The sequence below is a fragment of the Anolis sagrei genome, chromosome 3 (assembly GCF_037176765.1).
Source record: "Anolis sagrei isolate rAnoSag1 chromosome 3, rAnoSag1.mat, whole genome shotgun sequence".
Classification (NCBI taxonomy): Eukaryota; Metazoa; Chordata; class Lepidosauria; order Squamata; family Dactyloidae; genus Anolis; species Anolis sagrei.
The window spans coordinates 61,070,968-61,090,088 of NC_090023.1; the positions used below are offsets into that span (position 1 = coordinate 61,070,968).

A 19,121-nucleotide genomic window follows, 5' to 3' on the forward strand; every position below is an offset into this window, starting at 1 on the left:
AAGTCAGATATTTTGCCATGAATATTAACTATGTAACTACTAATTATGTTCTATGACTATGTTAGCAGCAATCTATGGAGATGGAGCAATGTATGGAGATGGGAAGTTTACTGGCTCTATTCTGTACATAACATACATAAAGCTCAATCACTCAGTCTTGCCTCTCTATAAATGCATAAATGGATATGGTCAATGAACAGAGAATTTGGTGAGGATGAGGAGATGTAAACAAGGAGCAGATCTGGATATAAATGCAAGGGATATTATTTTTATGAACGGAAATTAATTCAAAAGCAATTCAGAGTAATTACTTAGTATGTACTATGAACCCTACTGTATAATAAATCTTCACCTTTGAATATCCATTCAGATTACATTAAACAACCCTGTACTTCTACAAATGATGACTAATTAGAATCTTCCTCACTAGTGATTTAAATTGTGATTGAAATAACTGAAATAGAGGACTTCAGAGAACTGATTTAAATTATGATTTGCCATAGCTTAGTCTGATTTATATCAAATCAACTCTGACACAGTCCATCAGACAAATGAACTCTGTCACACTGAACTTTTGAAGAAAACGAGCATTCCTACCCATAATGTGCTATTCCTTTTGCCAACAAGACTACATTTTTTTCAAACTAGCAAAATTATTTTCATCATTAAGACTTTAAACCTTTTCCCCTCCCTTTCTGTTTTAAAGTCTTTACAGTCGATTTATAATAATGCCTAGATGTTTAAAAACAAACATTGTACAATCTGCTAGGTAAAGGCAGCAAAGTAAATTTTGGATACATAATCCTGAAACAAGGTAACGTAACTTTGCAAGCTTCAACCATCTGAACTGCATACTTAAGATGTTATCATTTCTGTGTACTGCTTGTTTTGACTGGTTGCTTCTCACTGCAGTGCCGTCTATTCTATTTGCTTTTGCATTCTGCACGGGCAACTTTTCCCGTTAGACAGAAATAAAATACATATACTGTAATAAATATATTCCCTGTATAACTATATCACTCAGTCTCACAACACCAAATCTCACACTGATCTTCATTTCTTTTAATTTAATGCCAAAATATGAAGATTTCATGTAGTAAGTCAAAAATTGCTATTCCTGTGTATATAACACATTTATTTTTCAAATATTTTTCTCAAGAGTAATGGATTTTATTTCTGAGTAAATACGTTTTAAAATAGTCTATTAGGTAGGGCCCTACCCAAACAGAAGTCAGAGGCTCCTTAAATAAAGATACTGTACGAGAAATGTTAGTGAATTATCAACAGCATGGAAATATAACATTGTATGCAAGAAACATATATTGTATGCCTATTTGAAAAAATATATAAATACATTAAAATTAGTCTATTACATCACATGAATATACAAAGTTTATCTATACCCCAAAAGAATCCCCATAGCCCAAAAGCTGGGTTCACACAAAAATTGCCCAACAATAAAAGCTTTCTGATCGCCTTTCTTTACATAAACCTGTTAGCAATGATATAGTTTAGAGGATTCTGCAGAAAATGCTTCAGTGAAATGCCAAAAAACCCCAGCTTGTTTAGGAAGCCTTACAAACACAGCTTTATTATCAGCACCTATGTAATGTTTATATCTGTTTTCATTCCTATATACCTGGAGTCACATAAAAATGTATTAAGCAGAAAGGGATAGTGAGTTGAAAAAGTGTAAGAAATCCTGTTATCAGTTGATCCCTATAATGGCTTTACAGTTTGTCCAGCCTCGAAGAATGGAAAGCAGGGATTGAGCTTGTGAGAACTACACAACTCACCTAGTTTTCTACAGCTACTCTTTTCACCACATAAAAATCATCCTACCTACATAGTTTTATACAGGCTACCAAAGATAAAATACCTTTAGTTTTATTATGAAGACTTCTCTACTGATTTGAAAAGATGATATTCACTGGACTCGCATTTAGAATCATAATTCACAGTATAGAGTGCTGCCTTTTGAAGTTCAAACCTTAATGCTACCTTTTCTTACAACAAACTTTAAAATGGTTATCTTACCTGCTCTTACTGCCAGGAAACAGGTGAAAATACACAGTCTTAACATTGGTGAGCTTTGAAGGGCAGCATGTACCATCCACATTTGAGGGGACTCTTCTGTTTCCTGGTAACATGCTGGCTTTCACTTCAGGATTTCATTGAGCGTTGGTGATAAAACAGGTGTGGTATACAGCAGGAAGTACCTGGCACAGTGAAACCTGCACTTTTGCAATCTGTGGCCCCTCCCTTCCAGCTTAAATAGGCGAGGCAGTTTACCTTCCACGTAACCGTATCTTTTAAATCATAAAGACTCCTTCCTGTTGACTATTTATGATCTAATGCCACTGGGTTCTATCTCTTGACAGTACTTGTTAGGGTGGTATGGAATAGACAGCCCTGCCAATTCTGAGGAAAATAAACAAGATAAACAAGATAAGAATTGCTTTCCTTGCTCAGGAAAAAATACCAAAGATTTTTTGTTTAGATTCTTTGAAAGTTTATTGTCTAAAGATCAAAATGTAAAATGATATTTAAAGCAAAACATTATCTATGTTTTTTAATTATTTGTTTTTCAGGAAAAAAATGTTTTTACAGGCTCTGGATAAGATCATGCTTCCACCAAAGTTTGAAGATGAATGCCTTTATGTTATTCCCTACTTATGGCATCCCTGAGGCAAATTTGTTCAGATAAGGTTTGCCTTTGCCTTCCTCTAAGGGTGGGAGAATGTGACTTGCCCTAGGTAACCCAGTGGGTTGTCATGGCTGAGGAGGAATTTGAACTCTGGTTTCAAGAGACATAGCCAACAAACCACTGCATCACATTGGCTCAAATTCTGCCAAGGTATTCCCATGTAATCTCAGCACACCTTTCCCAAGCGTATTCTCGAATTATCTCTATAGGTTTCTGAATATCTCCTGGCGACAATTAACCTTTTTGCCCTGTACATTATGCAAACAGTTTTGCTTCTTTCTCCCTCTAGAAGAGGGAGAAATTGATAAAATGAATGCTCTGGAATGAACAAGGAAGTTTCTTCAGGTGGCAAGAAATGTATCTGATGTAATGCTCCTACTATTTCTACTCATTAACAAATTTAAATGTTTGCTTTCATCTCCTTACATTATGTCGCATTACTAAAAGGTATATGAGAGATTGGATATGTCTTGGAAACTCAAGGAGCCAAACAGTCCATTCACACACCTCCCACAATTGCCCCACAGTCTCTTAAAACAGCTAGGAATCCACAAAAACATGTAACACTTGCCACCATGAGGTGTGTTCAAGACATCCCAACTTCTACTATAATCCATCTGCCCCCCCCCCCCCCCCCAGATTACATTATCAATTATATAGAGCGATGTTACTCTATGGGTGAAAAAAAGTTATCAGTCATTATTACATCTCATGATAATTGTACAGCAGCCTGTGTCCTGTATTCATAGACTCCATATCCACAGATTGAACCATCCACAGCTAGATTTTTTAAATTCATAATAAAACTTTGGTTTTGCCATTTTATACAAGGGTCTATTTTATTATGCCATTGTACATAATTGGATTTGAGCATCCATGGATTTTGGTATCCTAGAACTAAACCTCAGCAGATATCAAGGACTTATTGTACATCTTATATTAGATGCAGCATGTCTGTCAATATAAGTTGTTTAGACATATCATCATCATCATCATCATCAACGCTCTTGTTACATCCCAAATAGACTACTGTAACGCGCTCTACATGGGGTTGCCCTTGAAGACGGTTCGGAAACTTCAACTGGTCCAGCGAGCGGCAGCCAGGCTGCTCACTGGGGCGACATACAGAGAGCACACCACCCCTCTGCTGTGTCAGCTCCACTGGCTGCCGGTTCAGTTCCGAGCCCAATTCAAGGTGCTGGTCTTGACCTACAAAACCCTGTACGGTTCCGGTCCAGCGTATCTGTCCGAACGTATCTCCCTCTACGTCCCACCACGGAATTTAAGATCATCTGAGGGGGCCCTGCTCTCGACTCCACCGCTTTCCCAAGCAGGGCTGGTGGTGACGAGGAGCAGGGCCTTCTCAGTGGTGGCCCCCCACCTGTGGAACTCACTCCCAGTGGATATCAGGACATCGACATCACTCCTGTCCTTTAGGAGAAAGGCAAAGACGTGGTTGTGGGACCAGGCCTTCGGGAAATCTGCTAACTAGATAGGACAACCAGGCAATTAGGACCGGCAGGACTGATATATGTGGACTGATAAATGTGGAAGAAAACTCTGAACCATGAGATAGCGAACACTGACTGGCAAGAAGGAAGAAGCGGTTTGTATCGGTTTGTATGAAATTTTATTGGTTTTATTGGTTTTAACGGGTTTAGATGCAATGTATTGTTGTTGTTGTTTGCTAATTTGTTATTTTGTTTTATTGCTTATTATTGATGTATGCTATGGGCATCGAATTGTGCCTTGGATGTGTAAGCCGCCCTGAGTCCCCTTCGGGGTGAGAAGGGCGGGGTAAAAGTAAACCAAATAAATAAATAAATAAATATTTAATTACTTATTAATCACCCTCAATCCGAGAATGCTCTAGGCGATTTACAGCTAAACTGTAAAAGATAAAATACATACATACAAAATTTAAAAATTAACAGAGATCGAATGCTCTAGTAAAATGTCAGGTCTTAAGTGCTAGAGTAAAAGGTCCTAAGTCAAGCATGGCTCTCATATAGGGTGGCAAGGAATTCCATAAGGCAGGGGCAGAAATAGAAAAAGCCCTGCCTTTTGGACAGTGCTGCTACACTTGCATCTCACTTTAAGATTCCCATTTGAACCTTGTTTAACACTTCAGAAAAAAATGGCGGGCAAGATAACTCTTTGGCTAAATCCATAGCAACTTTTAAGTTACACACAAAGTGATAGTGAAATTTCAGACGAATACTACTGTCTGTTTTCTTTATAAACAGTGCACTATCAGGAACCGCCACATGATGTCACCTAAAGTTTAGAAATCACCCAAATCTCCTATTAGAAATACTAGGCCACCAATAAGTTTAGTTCAACAGCAGAATAGCTAGATGCAAACCCAAAGTTTATGCAGGTAATTTAGCTCCTACCAGGAAGTATCACTGCTTTTGATGTGTTTCTCAAATGAAAAATCAGGAACCAAGTTGGTTTGCTGCAAACTTGCACATCCAAGTTAAGTTTTCATCTTACCTGAATAAAAATGCAACAAAGGAAATGTGAAAGCTACTATAAACATTTCAACTGTGGCTATGGCCCAGTTTTAACAGATGGCCCATTTTTGTCAGCAACAAAAATAAGAGACCTAAAAAGGAAGGAGAGCAAATGGAGGAAGGAAACAGAAGTGTGATTGCAGACATGGAGAAAAGCAGAGAATTGTAAAGTGTGGGACACTATTTTAATAAAGAGTTTGGGAGTGTGCTTAATAAAGAGCTCATTTGCACTGAGTACTTAATACAATTTCAAATCAGTATTGAAAAAAGTGGTTTGCTGTGCAGATGAAGACATAAGAAATCCTGGAAAATCAGTTTGAGGCCCCAATGCCAATTACACAAACCAGAGAATTGATGCACAGTAAGGGCCTTCTATTGTGAATGTCTGTGGGCATCTGTTGTCAAGCTGCCACAGTTTGAAGGTAGCTTCAAAGTGCATTAAACTGTCAGTATAAGTGGGAATCAAGAGGTCTTTTGAAAACCCGGAACAGCTTCATATGACAATCAGTAGAAGTGAAGGCTGGGAAAGAATTTATGTTCTTAATGTGCCTCTATAGTTATACATCAGATATTTATGCTGAATATGTATACAGGCAGTCCCCAAGTCATGACCAAGATAGGTTCTGTAGATTTGTTCTTAAGTTGAATTTGGTTGTAAATCAAAACATGTACTTTTAAAAGTGTAACTCCAGCCACATATATATTGGGCCCCCTGATGGCACAGTGGGTTAAACTGCTGAGCTGCTGAACTTGCAGATCGAAAGGCGTTAGGTCCGGCTTTTGCCAACCTAGCAGTTTGAAAACATGCAAATGTGAGTAGATCAGTAAGTACTGCTTCTACGGGAAGGTAACGGCGCTCCATGCAGTCATGCTGGCCACATGACCTTGCAGGTGTCAACAGACAACGCTGGGTCTTCGGCTTAGAAATGGAGATGAGCACCACCCTCTTGAGTCGAACATGACTAGACTTTAATGTCAGGGGAAACCTTAACATATATGCATACATGCTTTGGATAGCAGAAGGAAGGGCTAACACCCCTGTGGTGTTTGTTTTGCCCCTGTTCAGAAGATTTCATTTTACTTTCAGTCCCTGTGATAATTGGGTTTTGAAAAAAAAAGGCTTGTTATAGAAATAAGGGTTGGTGATAAAGCTTCAATGGAGATGCTTTTTCCCCACGATAACTCTTTCAGGAGTGAATTTCCCTTCTGAAAGGCAGATTTCTCTAACTTCATGTAATATCAGCCCTGTTCTTAACTATGAGTCATTCGTAAGTTGGATGTTTGTAACTCAGGGACTGACTGTATAGGCCAAAGATTGCAGTCTTATCCATCACTTTCTCCCACCGCTTGTGTTTGCTGATTGAGAGAGAGCACAAGGAAACTTCACAACTCACAACAGCCTATTACAAAATGTTTAATCCTCAACTTCACACCTCACAACAGCCTATTACAAAATGTTTAGTCCTCTTTTCCACATCCTCATGTTACCAGCAACAAATGTTCTTGTGAATGCTTATTAAAAGACCCCTTCCCAAGGAAATTGTTGCTGACAAAATGGTGTAATTACTTGAGCACTGGATTACAATGCTGGAGAACAGAATCTGAATCTTTGCTTGGCCAAGAAACTCACTTGCGCCCCTTCCACACAGCTCAGTAAAATCCCACATTTTCTGCTTTGAGCTGGAATATATGATAGTGTGGACTTCGATAACTCAGTTCAAAGCAGATATTGAGGGATTTTCTGCTTTGATATTCTGGGTTATATGGCTGTGTGGAAGGGTCCTTGGGTGACCTTAGGTAAGTCACTCTCTCTCAGCCTCTGAGGGAGGCAACAGCCAAACACTTCTGAACAAATCTTGCCAAGAAAACCCTTAGGGTAGCTATAAGATGGAAACAACCTGAAGGCACGCAGCACACAACCTGCACTTTCTCCATTCCACTTGCCTCTCGCTTCATAGAATCAAAGAGTTGGAAGAGACCTCATGGGCCATCCAGTCCAACCCCCTGCCAAGAGGCAGGAATATTGCATTCAAATCACCCCCGACAGATGGCCATCCAGCCTCTCTTTAAAAGCTTCCAAAGAAGAAGCCTTCATGGCTTACTCTTCCTTTCCCCCAAGAACACAGATGCACCTGCCAATTTATTGTTACAATTAACGGTTGACAGCCTGTTGGTTAATTCCAATTAAAATAGATATGTTCCATCAACTGCTAAATAGTGAGTCGCCACGCAATGACTAAGGGGATCTACTCCAGGCAGGCCTGGCAACAGGATTTAAGCCTGTGCTTTAATAAAATGGACTTTTGCTCATGCCATACTAAAATGGGGTTCTCTCACGGCCTCCTTTTGTGACTACAACTGACCAGTAGCGTTAATTCCTTTTGGGGACTACATGTCCAATAGCCCTTCGATAAAAGCCTTCTTCTCCTCTCTCAAAAGGAAGTCGGGTTCTGCTGTCGCTGTAGCACAGTCAACAAGCCTTTCAGAAGCTGTCAAAGACTGATATTTGCCGCAAAACGCGCCTCTAGGAGTCGCGCTTTCCTTTCCCGTCGCGCTGAGGGTGGTACTTTACGGCCTCCCCTCGCGACTCTCGACAACCCTCCCTTTTGCTCTCTCCCCCCCCCCCCCCCGCAACTCATAGTCCAGCTCCCATGGAGTTCCCGCGTTGATTGACGGGCTGCGCGTCACGTGACGGCCATGGCCGCAGCCTCAGGGAGAGCCGAGGAGCCCGACCGCACCCTCTTCGTGGGGAACCTGGAGAGCCGCGTCCACGAGGAAATCCTCTACGAACTCTTCCTGCAGGTGCACGGGGCGGAGGGGGCGGGGCTAGAATAGCGCGTGGGCGGGGCTTGGGTCAGGTGGGCGTGGCCAAGGGGACCAGGGGAACGGTGTGAGGGAGCGTGTGACGTCAGGATTCTCAAAGTCACCGTTCCCAACCTTTGGTTCTTTAGGCTTTTGGACTTCAGTTCCCAGAATTCCTGGCTGTTGGCCAAGCTGGCCGGGACTTCTGGGGATTGAAGTCCAAAACACTTAAAGGGCCACAAAGTTGGGAACCACTGTACAGCCATTCTGCATCCACACTGTAGGATGAATACAGTTTGACACCATATCAACTGCATGGCTCAATGCTGTGGAATCCTGGGAGTTGTAGTTTGGTGAACCACCAGTGCAGAAATGGCTAAAAGACCTTGTAAAACTACAGCTCCTCTGATTTCCATAGCATTGAGCTATGACAGTTAAAGGGATATCAAACTACATTAATTCTACAATGTAGATACCCTCACAGAGATAAGACTTTGGCCCCTTCTACGCAGCTTAATAAAATCCCACATTTTCTGCTTTGAACTGGATTATATGGCCGTGTGGACTCAGATATCCTAGTTCAAATCTGATATTGTGGGATTTTCTGCCTTGATATTCTGGGTTATATGGTTGTGTGGAAGGGCCCTTTGTGAATGCTCAAATATTCAACCTTGAAGAGTACACTCCAGCATTTATACCAGACATGGGCAAACTTCGGCCCTCCGGATGTTTTGGACTATAACTCCCACAATTCCTAACAGCCAGTAGGAATTGTGCATTTTTATTTTTGCATGAAACAAAGTTTGTGAACACTTAATGATCAGAAAGCAAAGGTGTCACTATCTCAGTCATCCATATGGACAATTTTGGAATATTTTGGATATTGGAATTCTAGGTAAGGGATACTCAGTCTGTACTTGGATGAAAACTAACAACAAATACCAGGTTCTGCCATCTATATTTAAGAAGAAGGAACTGGCACAACCATCTTTGTGCATTCCTTGTCTAACAAAAACCTTATGAAATTAATAAAGTTGCCATAATTCATCCACACACAGAAGGAGGTATTTCAACTGGTTGTGCTATAAGAGAGATCAGTTAGATGTTACCCATTCTGCACAACCATTTAAAGTACAGGAGCCATCTCCAGTAACTCTATCACCTTTTCCATCATTGGCCCTTTCTATACTGCCATATAACCCAGATTATCAAAGCAGATAATCAATATGATCTGCCTTGAACTGGATTATATGAGTTTAAGTAAAGGTAAAGGTTTCCTGTTGACATTAAGTCTAGTTGAATCCAACTCTGGGGGGTGGTGCACAGCTCTATTTCTTAGCCAAAGAGCAGGCATTCTTCGTATATGCCTCCAAGGTCATATCACCGGAGCGATATCTATTGATCTACTCACATTTGCATATTTTTGAACTGCTAGGTTGGCAGAAGCTGGAGCTAACGACAGGAACTAACCCCGTCCCACGGATTCGAACCACTAACCTTCCGGTCATCAAGTTCTGCAGCTTAGTGGTTTAACGACTGTGCCACTGCTCAGTGTATGAGTCTGCACTGCTATATAATCTGGTTCAAAGCAGATAATCTGGATTTTATATGGCAGTGTAGAAGGGGCCTGATACATTTCCAAGGAGTTTGACTATGATGGATCGTGATCAGCAATTGTACCATTGAGCATACAGCTAAAAATATCTGGTAGACCATAGTTGTTCCTCTCTGAAACAGTCCATGTAACTCACTACCATTAACATTTGAGGCTTTAAATTGTAATCCTCTTCTCCAAAGAAATCCTGCTGAGAAAATGCTGTGATAAGCCTTAGGGTTTCCACCAATCAGAAACAACTTGTCAACACACAAATGAACCCCACAATTTCTCATTCGAAATGCAGCACTGAGGCCTAGATTTTGCTGCATTTTATATCCATGAGTTTGCAAAAGGACATTTCCAAAATACTTTCCAAGTATTGTTAGAGTGGGGCAGCATTTCTGTGTTCTCAAATAATGTGCTGTGTCCAGGTACTCTGCTATGGCTGACTTCTCTGGCTGAATTAGTCTGCAGTGCCTTTCATGTTCCTCGATTCGTGTTTGGGCAATGCTGCATTTAGTGGTCTCTATGTGGACTTGTCCTGCAGAGGTGACAGGATCCCTCTTGTCCTTTGCTGAACGTAGCATTTGATGGATTTTCTTGATGGATGTGTGAGTAGGGACCACCAACCACCATGTCAGACAACACAGAGAAGCCATTGAAATCCACAAGCATGTGGACAATTTCAACAGAAAGGAGGAAACCATGAACATGAACAAAATCTGGCTACCAGTATTTTTTAAAAAATGTAAAATCAAGACATTAAATAAAGAGGAACACTCAAACAATGGGAGAATTCCTGACATTAAACAATCAGAGCCAGCTAACACCTCCCAACAAAGGACCCCATGCAGGAAGCAGCAAGTCTTTGAAGCTGCAAGGCCATTCAGTGCTAACCAAGGTGACCAGTTGCAACATCCACATGTACCTCAAGCAGACAAGAGTTCTTTCTCCCACCCTGGATATTCTACAGATATATAATTCTCACTTGCCTAGTTTCCAACAGACCTCACAACCTCTGAGGATGCTTGCCATAGCATAAATGTGGGAGAAACATCAGCCCGGAAAACTCACAGCGACCCAGCAAATATTTTGAAGCCAAATTGTTGTGTAAGCAGCATAATGTTTTGTGTTTGATGCTGGGTGTGTTTTAATGACAGACACCTAAATATGTATATCTTTTGATATGATGGTGCATCAGATCTTGGTATGAGCAAGTAAAAGGTTGTTTATAAAAAAGTAATGTTTACGTTTCTTGCAGGCTGGACCAATAACCAATGTGACTGTATGCAAGGACAAAGATGGAAAACCCAAGGCTTTTGGATTTGTCTGCTTTAAACACACAGAATCAGTGCCTTATGCCATAGGTTTGCTGAATGGGATTCGTTTATATGGAAGACCAATTAAACTGCAATACCGATTTGGTAGGTTTCACCACCTACCAATAATTCTTTCTTTAAAAACTCTGAAAGATCACAATGTGTGGAAGTCATGCATTGCAGGTTAGATGGTAGCATCATTCAAGAATTGTTCCATTAATTTATGGGTGTTCTTTTTTCTGTTCTTTTTACTTGCTACTATTGATATTATTGATATTTCACACTGCTTTCCATAAAATCTAGCATAAGTGATTGTTAGTATTTCCTCAAACGGTTTTCATTCCATTACACAACAAACTGTAAATCATAGTTTTTAATTTTATGTGAATCTGCGTAATTACTGACACTCATGAACTGGAGTATATCAATCAGTAATCATTCAAGAAATTATTTTGGCTAAGATTTTATGTTGTAAAATGTAATATACTTATCTTTGTTTGTATATGTAGCCACCACAATAAACATATAATGTCATCTCATCTCATCTCAATTTAAAACCATCTATTTTCTTTGAGGTTTAACAGAAACTTCTTTGTTTCTTATAAATAATTTCAAAAGCATCCTGCCTACTCTCTCCATTTTTAAAGTGTTTACATGTGGAATTCTGTATATTTTAACACTGTTTCTCAATAGAAAATTGTCCTCAGCTATAGTGAGAAACCATATGTTGTATATGCAAATCTTAACATGACATATTTTAATCTTAATGTTGCCTTTACTTGTTTCATCCACAGGAAGTTCTCATCCTCTAGATTTAAATAGTTCCTGTGAGAATATGGACAGCGATGTACAATCAGCCATATACAGGTATTTTCCCCTATAGTTATTACATATACACACATGACTTAGATTTTTTTACCATTAATTCTTTTTGATAGATAAAAGATTAGACTGTAAAGAACCCAATCCACATATATAATTATTTTCTGATAGGTATTTTATCCATGACATTTTAGCCATGACATGCCCATTTTGGTGTTTATTACAGGACTGAAGAGCCTTATGGTGGTAGTCCTGTTGGCCCTTTTCAGATGAATAATGGTCCATATCAAGCTTATTCTCCCTATCAAAACATGGTACGTTTGGAATAATAACAAACAAGACATAGTTATAGATACTAGGGTTGTACATTCGGGGTAAACCATGTCCCGTTTTGTGTCCCGGCTTTTGGTGAGGGCCCTGATTAGTTTTTTGGGAGCCTCCCGATATCAGGAGGGCAGATATCTGTTTTCGCTCTGGGGCTTCAAAAGATCTGTTTTCTACCAGACCATTATGGGGGAGGGAGCTTCTCACCCAGGCTCCCCTTCCTGGTGTCTGCTTTAAGGAAATGTCTTCTTACCTGCTGTTTCTATTCTAGAGGAGGCTCTTTTTGGGCCTGCATGCCACACACACACACTCCCTTTCCAAGGAAAGGAGGCAAGTTCTGTTTCTTCCTCTAGAGTAAGAGGCACTTGGTTGCAGGTACTTGCAGGTGCGCGCGCTTTCTGGGCCTGCACACCATACACACACTCTCTTTCCAAGGAGAGTGTGTGTGTGGTGTGGCATGCAAACCCAGAAAGCATGCCTGCTTCCAGTGCCTGCAGCCGAGTGCCTCTTACTCTAGAGCAGGGGTCCTTAAATTTTTTAAACAGAGGGCCAGGTACAGTCCCTCAAACTGTTGAGGGCCATATTATAATTTGAAAAAAGCATGAATGAATTCCTATGCACACTGCACATATCTTATTTATAGTGCAAAAACACTTGAAAACAATACAATAATTAAAATGAAGAACAATTTTAACAAATATAAACTTATTACTATTTCAATGGGAAGTGTAGACCTGCTTTTGGCTGATGAGATAGGATTGTTGTTGTTATGTGCTTTCAAGTCATTGACCCTGAGTGAGGGCCTACTTGGCCTTAGTTTGGGGACCCCTGCTCTAGAGTAAGAAACAGAACTTGCCTCCTTGCCGTGAAAAGAGAGTGCATGTGTGGTAAGAGGCACTCGGCTGCAGGGACTGGTGATAGGCATGCACACTTTCTGAGCCTGCACACCACCGACATACTCTCTTTCCAAGGCAAGGAGGCAGGTTCTGGGAGGCACTCAGCTTCAGGCAAAAGCATGCTTGAAGCCAGGATTGGCTGCAGCTTGGTTTTGTGTCAAGCTGATTTTCATATTGGAAGGGGGCTTCCCATTTCAGGCTCCCAAAGTAGTGAAAGAAACGGGAGAAACAAATTCCGCACACAACAGTAATAGATACTATAGAGCAGGGTAGATTACTGCATAATTACTATTTTGAAGTGACCAACTTTAGTTGTAACCAACTATTTTGTTATAATGTAGAGCTAAAACTGTTTTTAAAAGAATTTAATATAATCCTAGGCTTGTAAGGCAATAAAAGTTGATCCAATGTATTTTGTTCTCTCTGAACTAATGTATCAACAATCATCTATTCAGTAAGGCTTGAATGTATAATTTCTTTTCCCTTTTCTAGACAACATACTTCTTGGCACAGCAATATGCTCCTTTCAGCCCAATTGGACAGCAGTTCCCTTACTACCAGATGGCAACACCACCACCACCTTTGGGTTTTCCTCTATCACCCTACCTTAGTCCAGGACAAAACTCTTTTGTATCTGTCTACTCAGAACCAAAGAACTACACACAGTATCTGGCGAAGGCAGGCACATATAAAAGGAAACGAATTCATGAATCTAGTGACAGTGACAGCAGTATAGAAAATGAAAAGAAAAAAACAAGTCGAAAATGAATGAAACTAAAATGACACACACTTTATTGGCTTAGTTTAAAGAGGGAATGGCCTCTTTGCAGTTCACTGTATGGAAGAGATGAGTTACAATAATTTCAATCTGAGGAAGATTTACTGAAGTTTGAGGTTAAATATGAAGGAAAAGAAAGAAGTACCTTCATAGAGGTCTGTTCCATGGAGGTCTGTTTCATTATTGCCATATATTTCATCAGTATATAGTAGTATACATGCTGCTTAAAAGATTACACGAAGTGCCATAGTCTCATTGAATGCTTTTATTCTCAGTAAACATGAGATGCCTTTAACATGCCTTGTAATTACTCAACACTGTTCTTATGTCATTACAGTTTTTGTTTTTGAGTTTGGCTATTTAGATACACAGAGCTGTATGCAGAACAGCCCTTCCTGGGCTCTTCCTCTTCAGGTTATTGGAGGAAACCTTTATTTGGTGTTTTTTTGTGTTTTAAAAAACTTCCTGCACATACAAATCCATTATGTCACACTTGAGTTTACTTTACTTAGCTTGCTATTTTGCCTTGTGGAAGAGCTCTCTCGTTCCCTTCCTGAAATACCTAATGCTCCTGGATTTAAAAAGGTTGCATTTTTTATATCTGCATGCTTGAATTGACTTTAAGAATGGGAAGAGCATACTTTGTGTGGAAAGTGCCACTGAATTCAATGATGCACATGTAGTTTCACTTGGAAACATTTTATTGCTATCTGTGTGGTTGCATTCTGAGTAAATATTTACAAAAAGAACACTGTTAGTACATAAAAACAAAAGTACAATATTGCTGGCTTAATCACACTTATTAAAAGACACAAGAGAATGAAATATAATTTCTCCAAGAATATTTGGTCACACATGAAAAAAAAATATTTATGAACCTAAAAGGATAAACAGGTTTGTGAATGTCAATGTTTTCTTGTTTGCAGAGTATTATAAACTTATGTTATTTATATTTTAACGTAAATAAAGACAGATTTTCAGTTTTCATACAGTGCCACAATGGGATGCAAATACAATAATAAAAATTGTGGTTAAGATATCAATTCTTTGTTTTTTTAATACCCTATGAAATATTTTATACTTTATTAGTTTGTTCTTTTCAATGACAAAAGTAATGATAATGAAAGTAAAGGTGACTTAAATGTAAAATGATAAATTATATTTGCACAGATGCTCTTCTAGTAGTAGATTTCTGCTGGTGGAATGGCAGTATCAGTTCTGCTTCCCAAAAGGGCGGACTGATTCATGGGCGGACTGGGAAATCCCATGAAGTGTGGAAGGAGAAAGAAAGAGAAAGCTTTGTTGCAGTGTCACTCAACCAATGTTCAATTTTATCCCTAGGTCTGCACATTGAAAAAAATGGTCAAAGAGAAAGCTGTGTTCAGCAGAAAACAGAAAGGGAATCTGGATTGCTGTGAGGTTTCTGGGCTGTATGGTCATGTTCCAGAAGCATTCTCTCCTGACATTTCACCCACACATACGACAGGTATCATCAGAAGTGATGCCTGTCATACAGCCCAGAAAACTCACAGCAAACCAGTGATTCCAGCCATGAAAGCCTTTGACAATACAGAAAGGAAATCAGTAACATATTTGATTAGTTGGGAAGAAGAATTTTTTGTCATATGCTTTTGTGAACACAGTCCATTAGATACAAGATCCTTTTTTTTTTTACTTATGGAGAGTTAAAAAATCATTTCATAGTGATTATATTTATTTGTAGAGCTGAATGAAGTCTTCTAGCTTGTGCTGCTCTCTGTTTTCTTGCTGTATTAGGGATTACTTCCTTCTGCTGTCTAGCCATATATTAGAAACCCCAAAGACCTTTCTTACTAATTAGTCATATGTACATTTGGGAATTACTAGTCATATGTTTCACAGTATTGGTTGACATGTATTAAAGCATTGTGGACTAGATAAGGCTATTACTTATCATGTCTAATTTCTCATGGTATACACTATAACTTTGAAACAATAGTGCAGTTTTGATTTCTAGCTGTATGCAGTTTTGTCCTATCTTGGCAAGACAATACTGCCCTTTGAAATTGATGGAAAAGAAAAGCTTTATAATGGCTGTTGTTCACAAATTTCCCTGGGTGGTACAGTAGTTTGAGCACTGGTTCATCATAGGGTTGCCATAAATTAGAAATGAGATGAAGGCATACAATAAATGATTATGGAGATGATGATGATGATAACAAAACCACCCAGAAAGCATCACAGGTACAACTTCTATTTTATTTTGCTTCAAACAAAAAAAAAAATTTTTTTGCAGTTTTCCTCATATATCAAGGCCAAGTCACATCCATCAGTGTGCAGGAATCAAGTAATTATCTGAATGTGAGACCCAGCTTGCAGCCTGTATTCAGTTTTACTGCAAGAAGATACTGATTTGTGGAACTAAACTGGAACATTTTGTGTAAAAGAATGCTTCCACTGAATAATGGTAGAGGGAGTGAACAATGTACTATGGCCCAATGTTCAATCAGAACTCTCTGAGAAGTTGAATATCCACCTCAGAAGGGTATCAGAAGCTGAGTCCTCAGCAACTGCCCATATGCACATGTTCTCAATTCACTAAGTGTTTTGTTGCATTTCTGCAGTGTATCTTTGGATTTGTAAGGTTGCAATTTTGGTGGGGGTTTTTTCCGGATTGTGGAATATTTGCATCTCCCTTGGACCTGGGTCAAAATACGGAATTCATTGATCTTTCACAAGCACCTTAGATGCATGAGTAAATGCTGTGGATGTACATAGAACTCTCAGGAAACCAAGGTGTCCCTAATCTCAGTCATCCATGTGGATGCGTTTGGGATTTTGAAGCATTTTGGAGTTCCCAATACTTGAATATGGAAGAGAGATCAATAGCATTTGGAGTTCGTCTACATGCTGTTTGGCCCACTTGGGAAGGTTGGGTGGGTTTGGGGGGATGAATGATAAAGGCCATTTTAGTGTGTTTACTGTATTTTAATTCTGTTTTTACCACACTGTTACCATTTAATTTTTTTAACTTTTGTATTACACTTTTAAAATGTGTCTAGTGTGGATTGTTAGCCACCCTGAGTCCCCAAGGGGAGAAAAGCAGGATATAAATAAAGATAATAATAATAACAACAACAAATTAAGAGCAAAATTGACAAGGAAAAAACATGGGTGTGACTCACAAATAGAACTTTGAAAAAGGAGACAGATAGCCTGATTCTGGCAGCTCAAGAACAAGCCATTAGAACAAATGCCATCAAAGCCAGAATTGAAAAATTGTCAACAGATTCCATGTGTAGACTCTGCAAGGAAGCAGACAAAATGATTGATCACATCCTCTACTACTGTAAGAAGATCACAGACAGACTACAAGCAGAGGCATAATACTGTTGCTCAGATAATCCATTAGAACTTGTGCCACAAATACCATCTGCCTGTGACAAAGAACTTGTGGGATCACAAGCCTTAAAAGGATACAGAAAATGAACACGTCAAACTACTCTGGGACTCCCGAATTCAAACTGATAGTTTTGGAGCACAAGACTCCTGACATCATGATTGGGGGGGGGGGGGGGACCAAAGTATGGATTGTTGATGTTGCAATCCCAGTTGACAGCAGGATTGAAGGGAAACAACTGGAAAAGATGACACAATATGCGGATTTAAAGAGTGAACTGCCAAGACCCTGGAACAAGCCAGTAAAGGTGGTCCCAGTGGTGATTGGCACACTGGGTGCAGTGCATAAAGATCTTGGCCTGCACTGAAAAACCATAGGTGTTGACAAAATTACCATCTGTCAGCAGCAAAAGCCACCCTACTCAGATCTGCACGTATTATTCACCAATACATCACATGGTCCTAGACACTTGGGAAGTGTCTGAATTGTGATGCAATACAACAGTGAGCATAGAGATCATATTTGCTGTGTACTGATCTAGTTGTGTATCAAATAACAATATTATTTATTTATTTAAATCATTTATATTCCACTCCTTCTCACCCTGAAGGGGACTCAGGGTGGAGCACAACATACAAACAGCAAACATTCAATGCTGGGACATGAATAAATTATATGCATGCATAAACATTAAAAACATTTGTCTCAACATTAAAATACACTGTTTAAACCATCTCGATCATCCACATCAAATCTAATTAGCCTGGTAAGGTTTCCTATTGCTGCTTTATTGCACTGTTCCGAAAGCTTGACTCACTCAAGTTTTTACTATATTTCCGAAGGACAGGAGGGAGTGGGCTGATCTAATCTCGCCAGGAAGGGAGTTCCATAGTTGGGGGGCAATTACTGAGAAGGCCCCCTCTCTCATCCCCTGTGACAGTGGTGGGATGAAGAGCAGGACCTCTTCGGAGGATTTTAATCTCCACAATGGTTCATATGGGGATATGCATTCTAGCAAGTAAATTGAGCCAGGGCCATTTAAGGTAGCGCAGTGGGTTAAACTGCTGAGCTGCTGAGCTTGTTGACTGAAAGGTCACAGGTTCTAATCTGGGGAACAGCATGAGCTTCCGCTGTCAGCCCCAGCTTCTGCAACCTAGTAGTTTGAAAATAATATTATAATAAAACTTTATTTATATACCACTCTATCTCCCCGAAGGGGACTCAGAGCAACATCACCAAAACATACAGAGTAAACAGCATAACATAAAATTAACAACATAACATAAGCATAAAATTATCACAATAACACATATATATTAAAAAATAATCCTGCCTGTTCAGAGCAATTAAAAGTCTGGGCCAAGGCTAGTGCAAACTCAAAATATGAGGGGACCAAGTATTAAGTACAGTGCTATAACAGGCTAATAGCAATAGCAGGTACGGATCTGGCTGCTCATTTCCAGGGACAATGTGAATAGATCAGACTGGGTTGTGGTGCAGCTGATTGGGAGTCAGCTGCATTAAAATCATTACTGACCAAAAGGTCATGAGCTCAAAGCCAGCACAGGTTGGAGTAAGCTCCCGGCCATTTGTCTAGCTTGTTGTCGACTTTTGCAGCCCAAAAGACAGTTGCATCTGTCAAGTAGGAAATTTAGGTACCACTTATGTGGGGAGGCTAATTTAAGTAATTTACGACACCATAAAACTCTCCATCAGCATGCAAAAGAATGAGGAAATACTCCATCGGTGTCACAAGTGGATGGTGAAGTGACAGCTCCCTCAGTGGTCAGAATTCGAAGCATACCCTCATGAAGCTGGAAAGTTAAATAGCCTCTGTATGTCTGTCTCTATATGTTGTGTGTCTATGGTATTGAAGTTTGCCACATATATGTGCATTGTGATCCACCCTGAGCCCTGCGGGGTGAGGAGCGTGGAATATAAATACTGTAAATAATAATAAAATAATATCGCTCCAGCTGGA

The 19,121-nt window shown here is 39.7% G+C and overlaps 2 protein-coding genes across 6 annotated transcripts in view; one reads left to right on the forward strand and one right to left on the reverse strand.

Moving 5' to 3' along the window:
* LIPI (lipase I) overlaps positions 1-7,827 on the reverse strand; it is a 34,416-nt gene extending 26,589 nt beyond the window's left edge. For 2 of the 4 annotated variants that reach the window (XM_067466689.1, XM_067466690.1), the window contains exon 1: positions 2,038-3,326. In XM_067466689.1, the coding sequence (XP_067322790.1) occupies positions 2,038-2,119 (82 nt within the window). In that variant the 5' untranslated portion in view covers positions 2,120-3,326. The other 2 variants (XM_060770514.2, XM_067466688.1) reach the window with 2 other exon arrangements.
* Positions 7,828-7,852: 25 nt separating this feature from the next.
* On the forward strand, positions 7,853-14,804 carry RBM11 (RNA binding motif protein 11). 2 transcript variants are annotated; one of them, XM_060770512.2, is made up of 5 exons: positions 7,853-8,025; positions 10,884-11,046; positions 11,736-11,808; positions 11,990-12,077; positions 13,476-14,804. In XM_060770512.2, the coding sequence occupies exons 1-5, from the start codon at positions 7,921-7,923 to the stop codon at positions 13,749-13,751; spliced, it is 705 nt and encodes a 234-aa protein (XP_060626495.2). In that variant the 5' UTR covers positions 7,853-7,920; the 3' UTR covers positions 13,752-14,804. The 2 variants fall into 2 exon arrangements, with proteins under 2 accessions (XP_060626495.2, XP_060626496.2); XM_060770513.2 differs by lacking the exon at positions 11,990-12,077.
* Positions 14,805-19,121: the final 4,317 nt, after the last annotated feature.

What these genes read in the sequence shown, in the direction of transcription:
- RBM11 (XM_060770512.2), top strand. Translation starts at nt 7,921, where the DNA reads ATGGCCGCAGCCTCAGGGAGAGCCGAGGAGCCCGACCGCACCCTCTTC. An exon ending in TAAACTGCAATACCGATTTG is followed by an intron (nt 11,047 to 11,735) that starts GTAGGTTTCACC and finishes TTTCATCCACAG; the next exon opens with GAAGTTCTCATCCTCTAGAT. An exon ending in ATTCTCCCTATCAAAACATG is followed by an intron (nt 12,078 to 13,475) that starts GTACGTTTGGAA and finishes TCCCTTTTCTAG; the next exon opens with ACAACATACTTCTTGGCACA.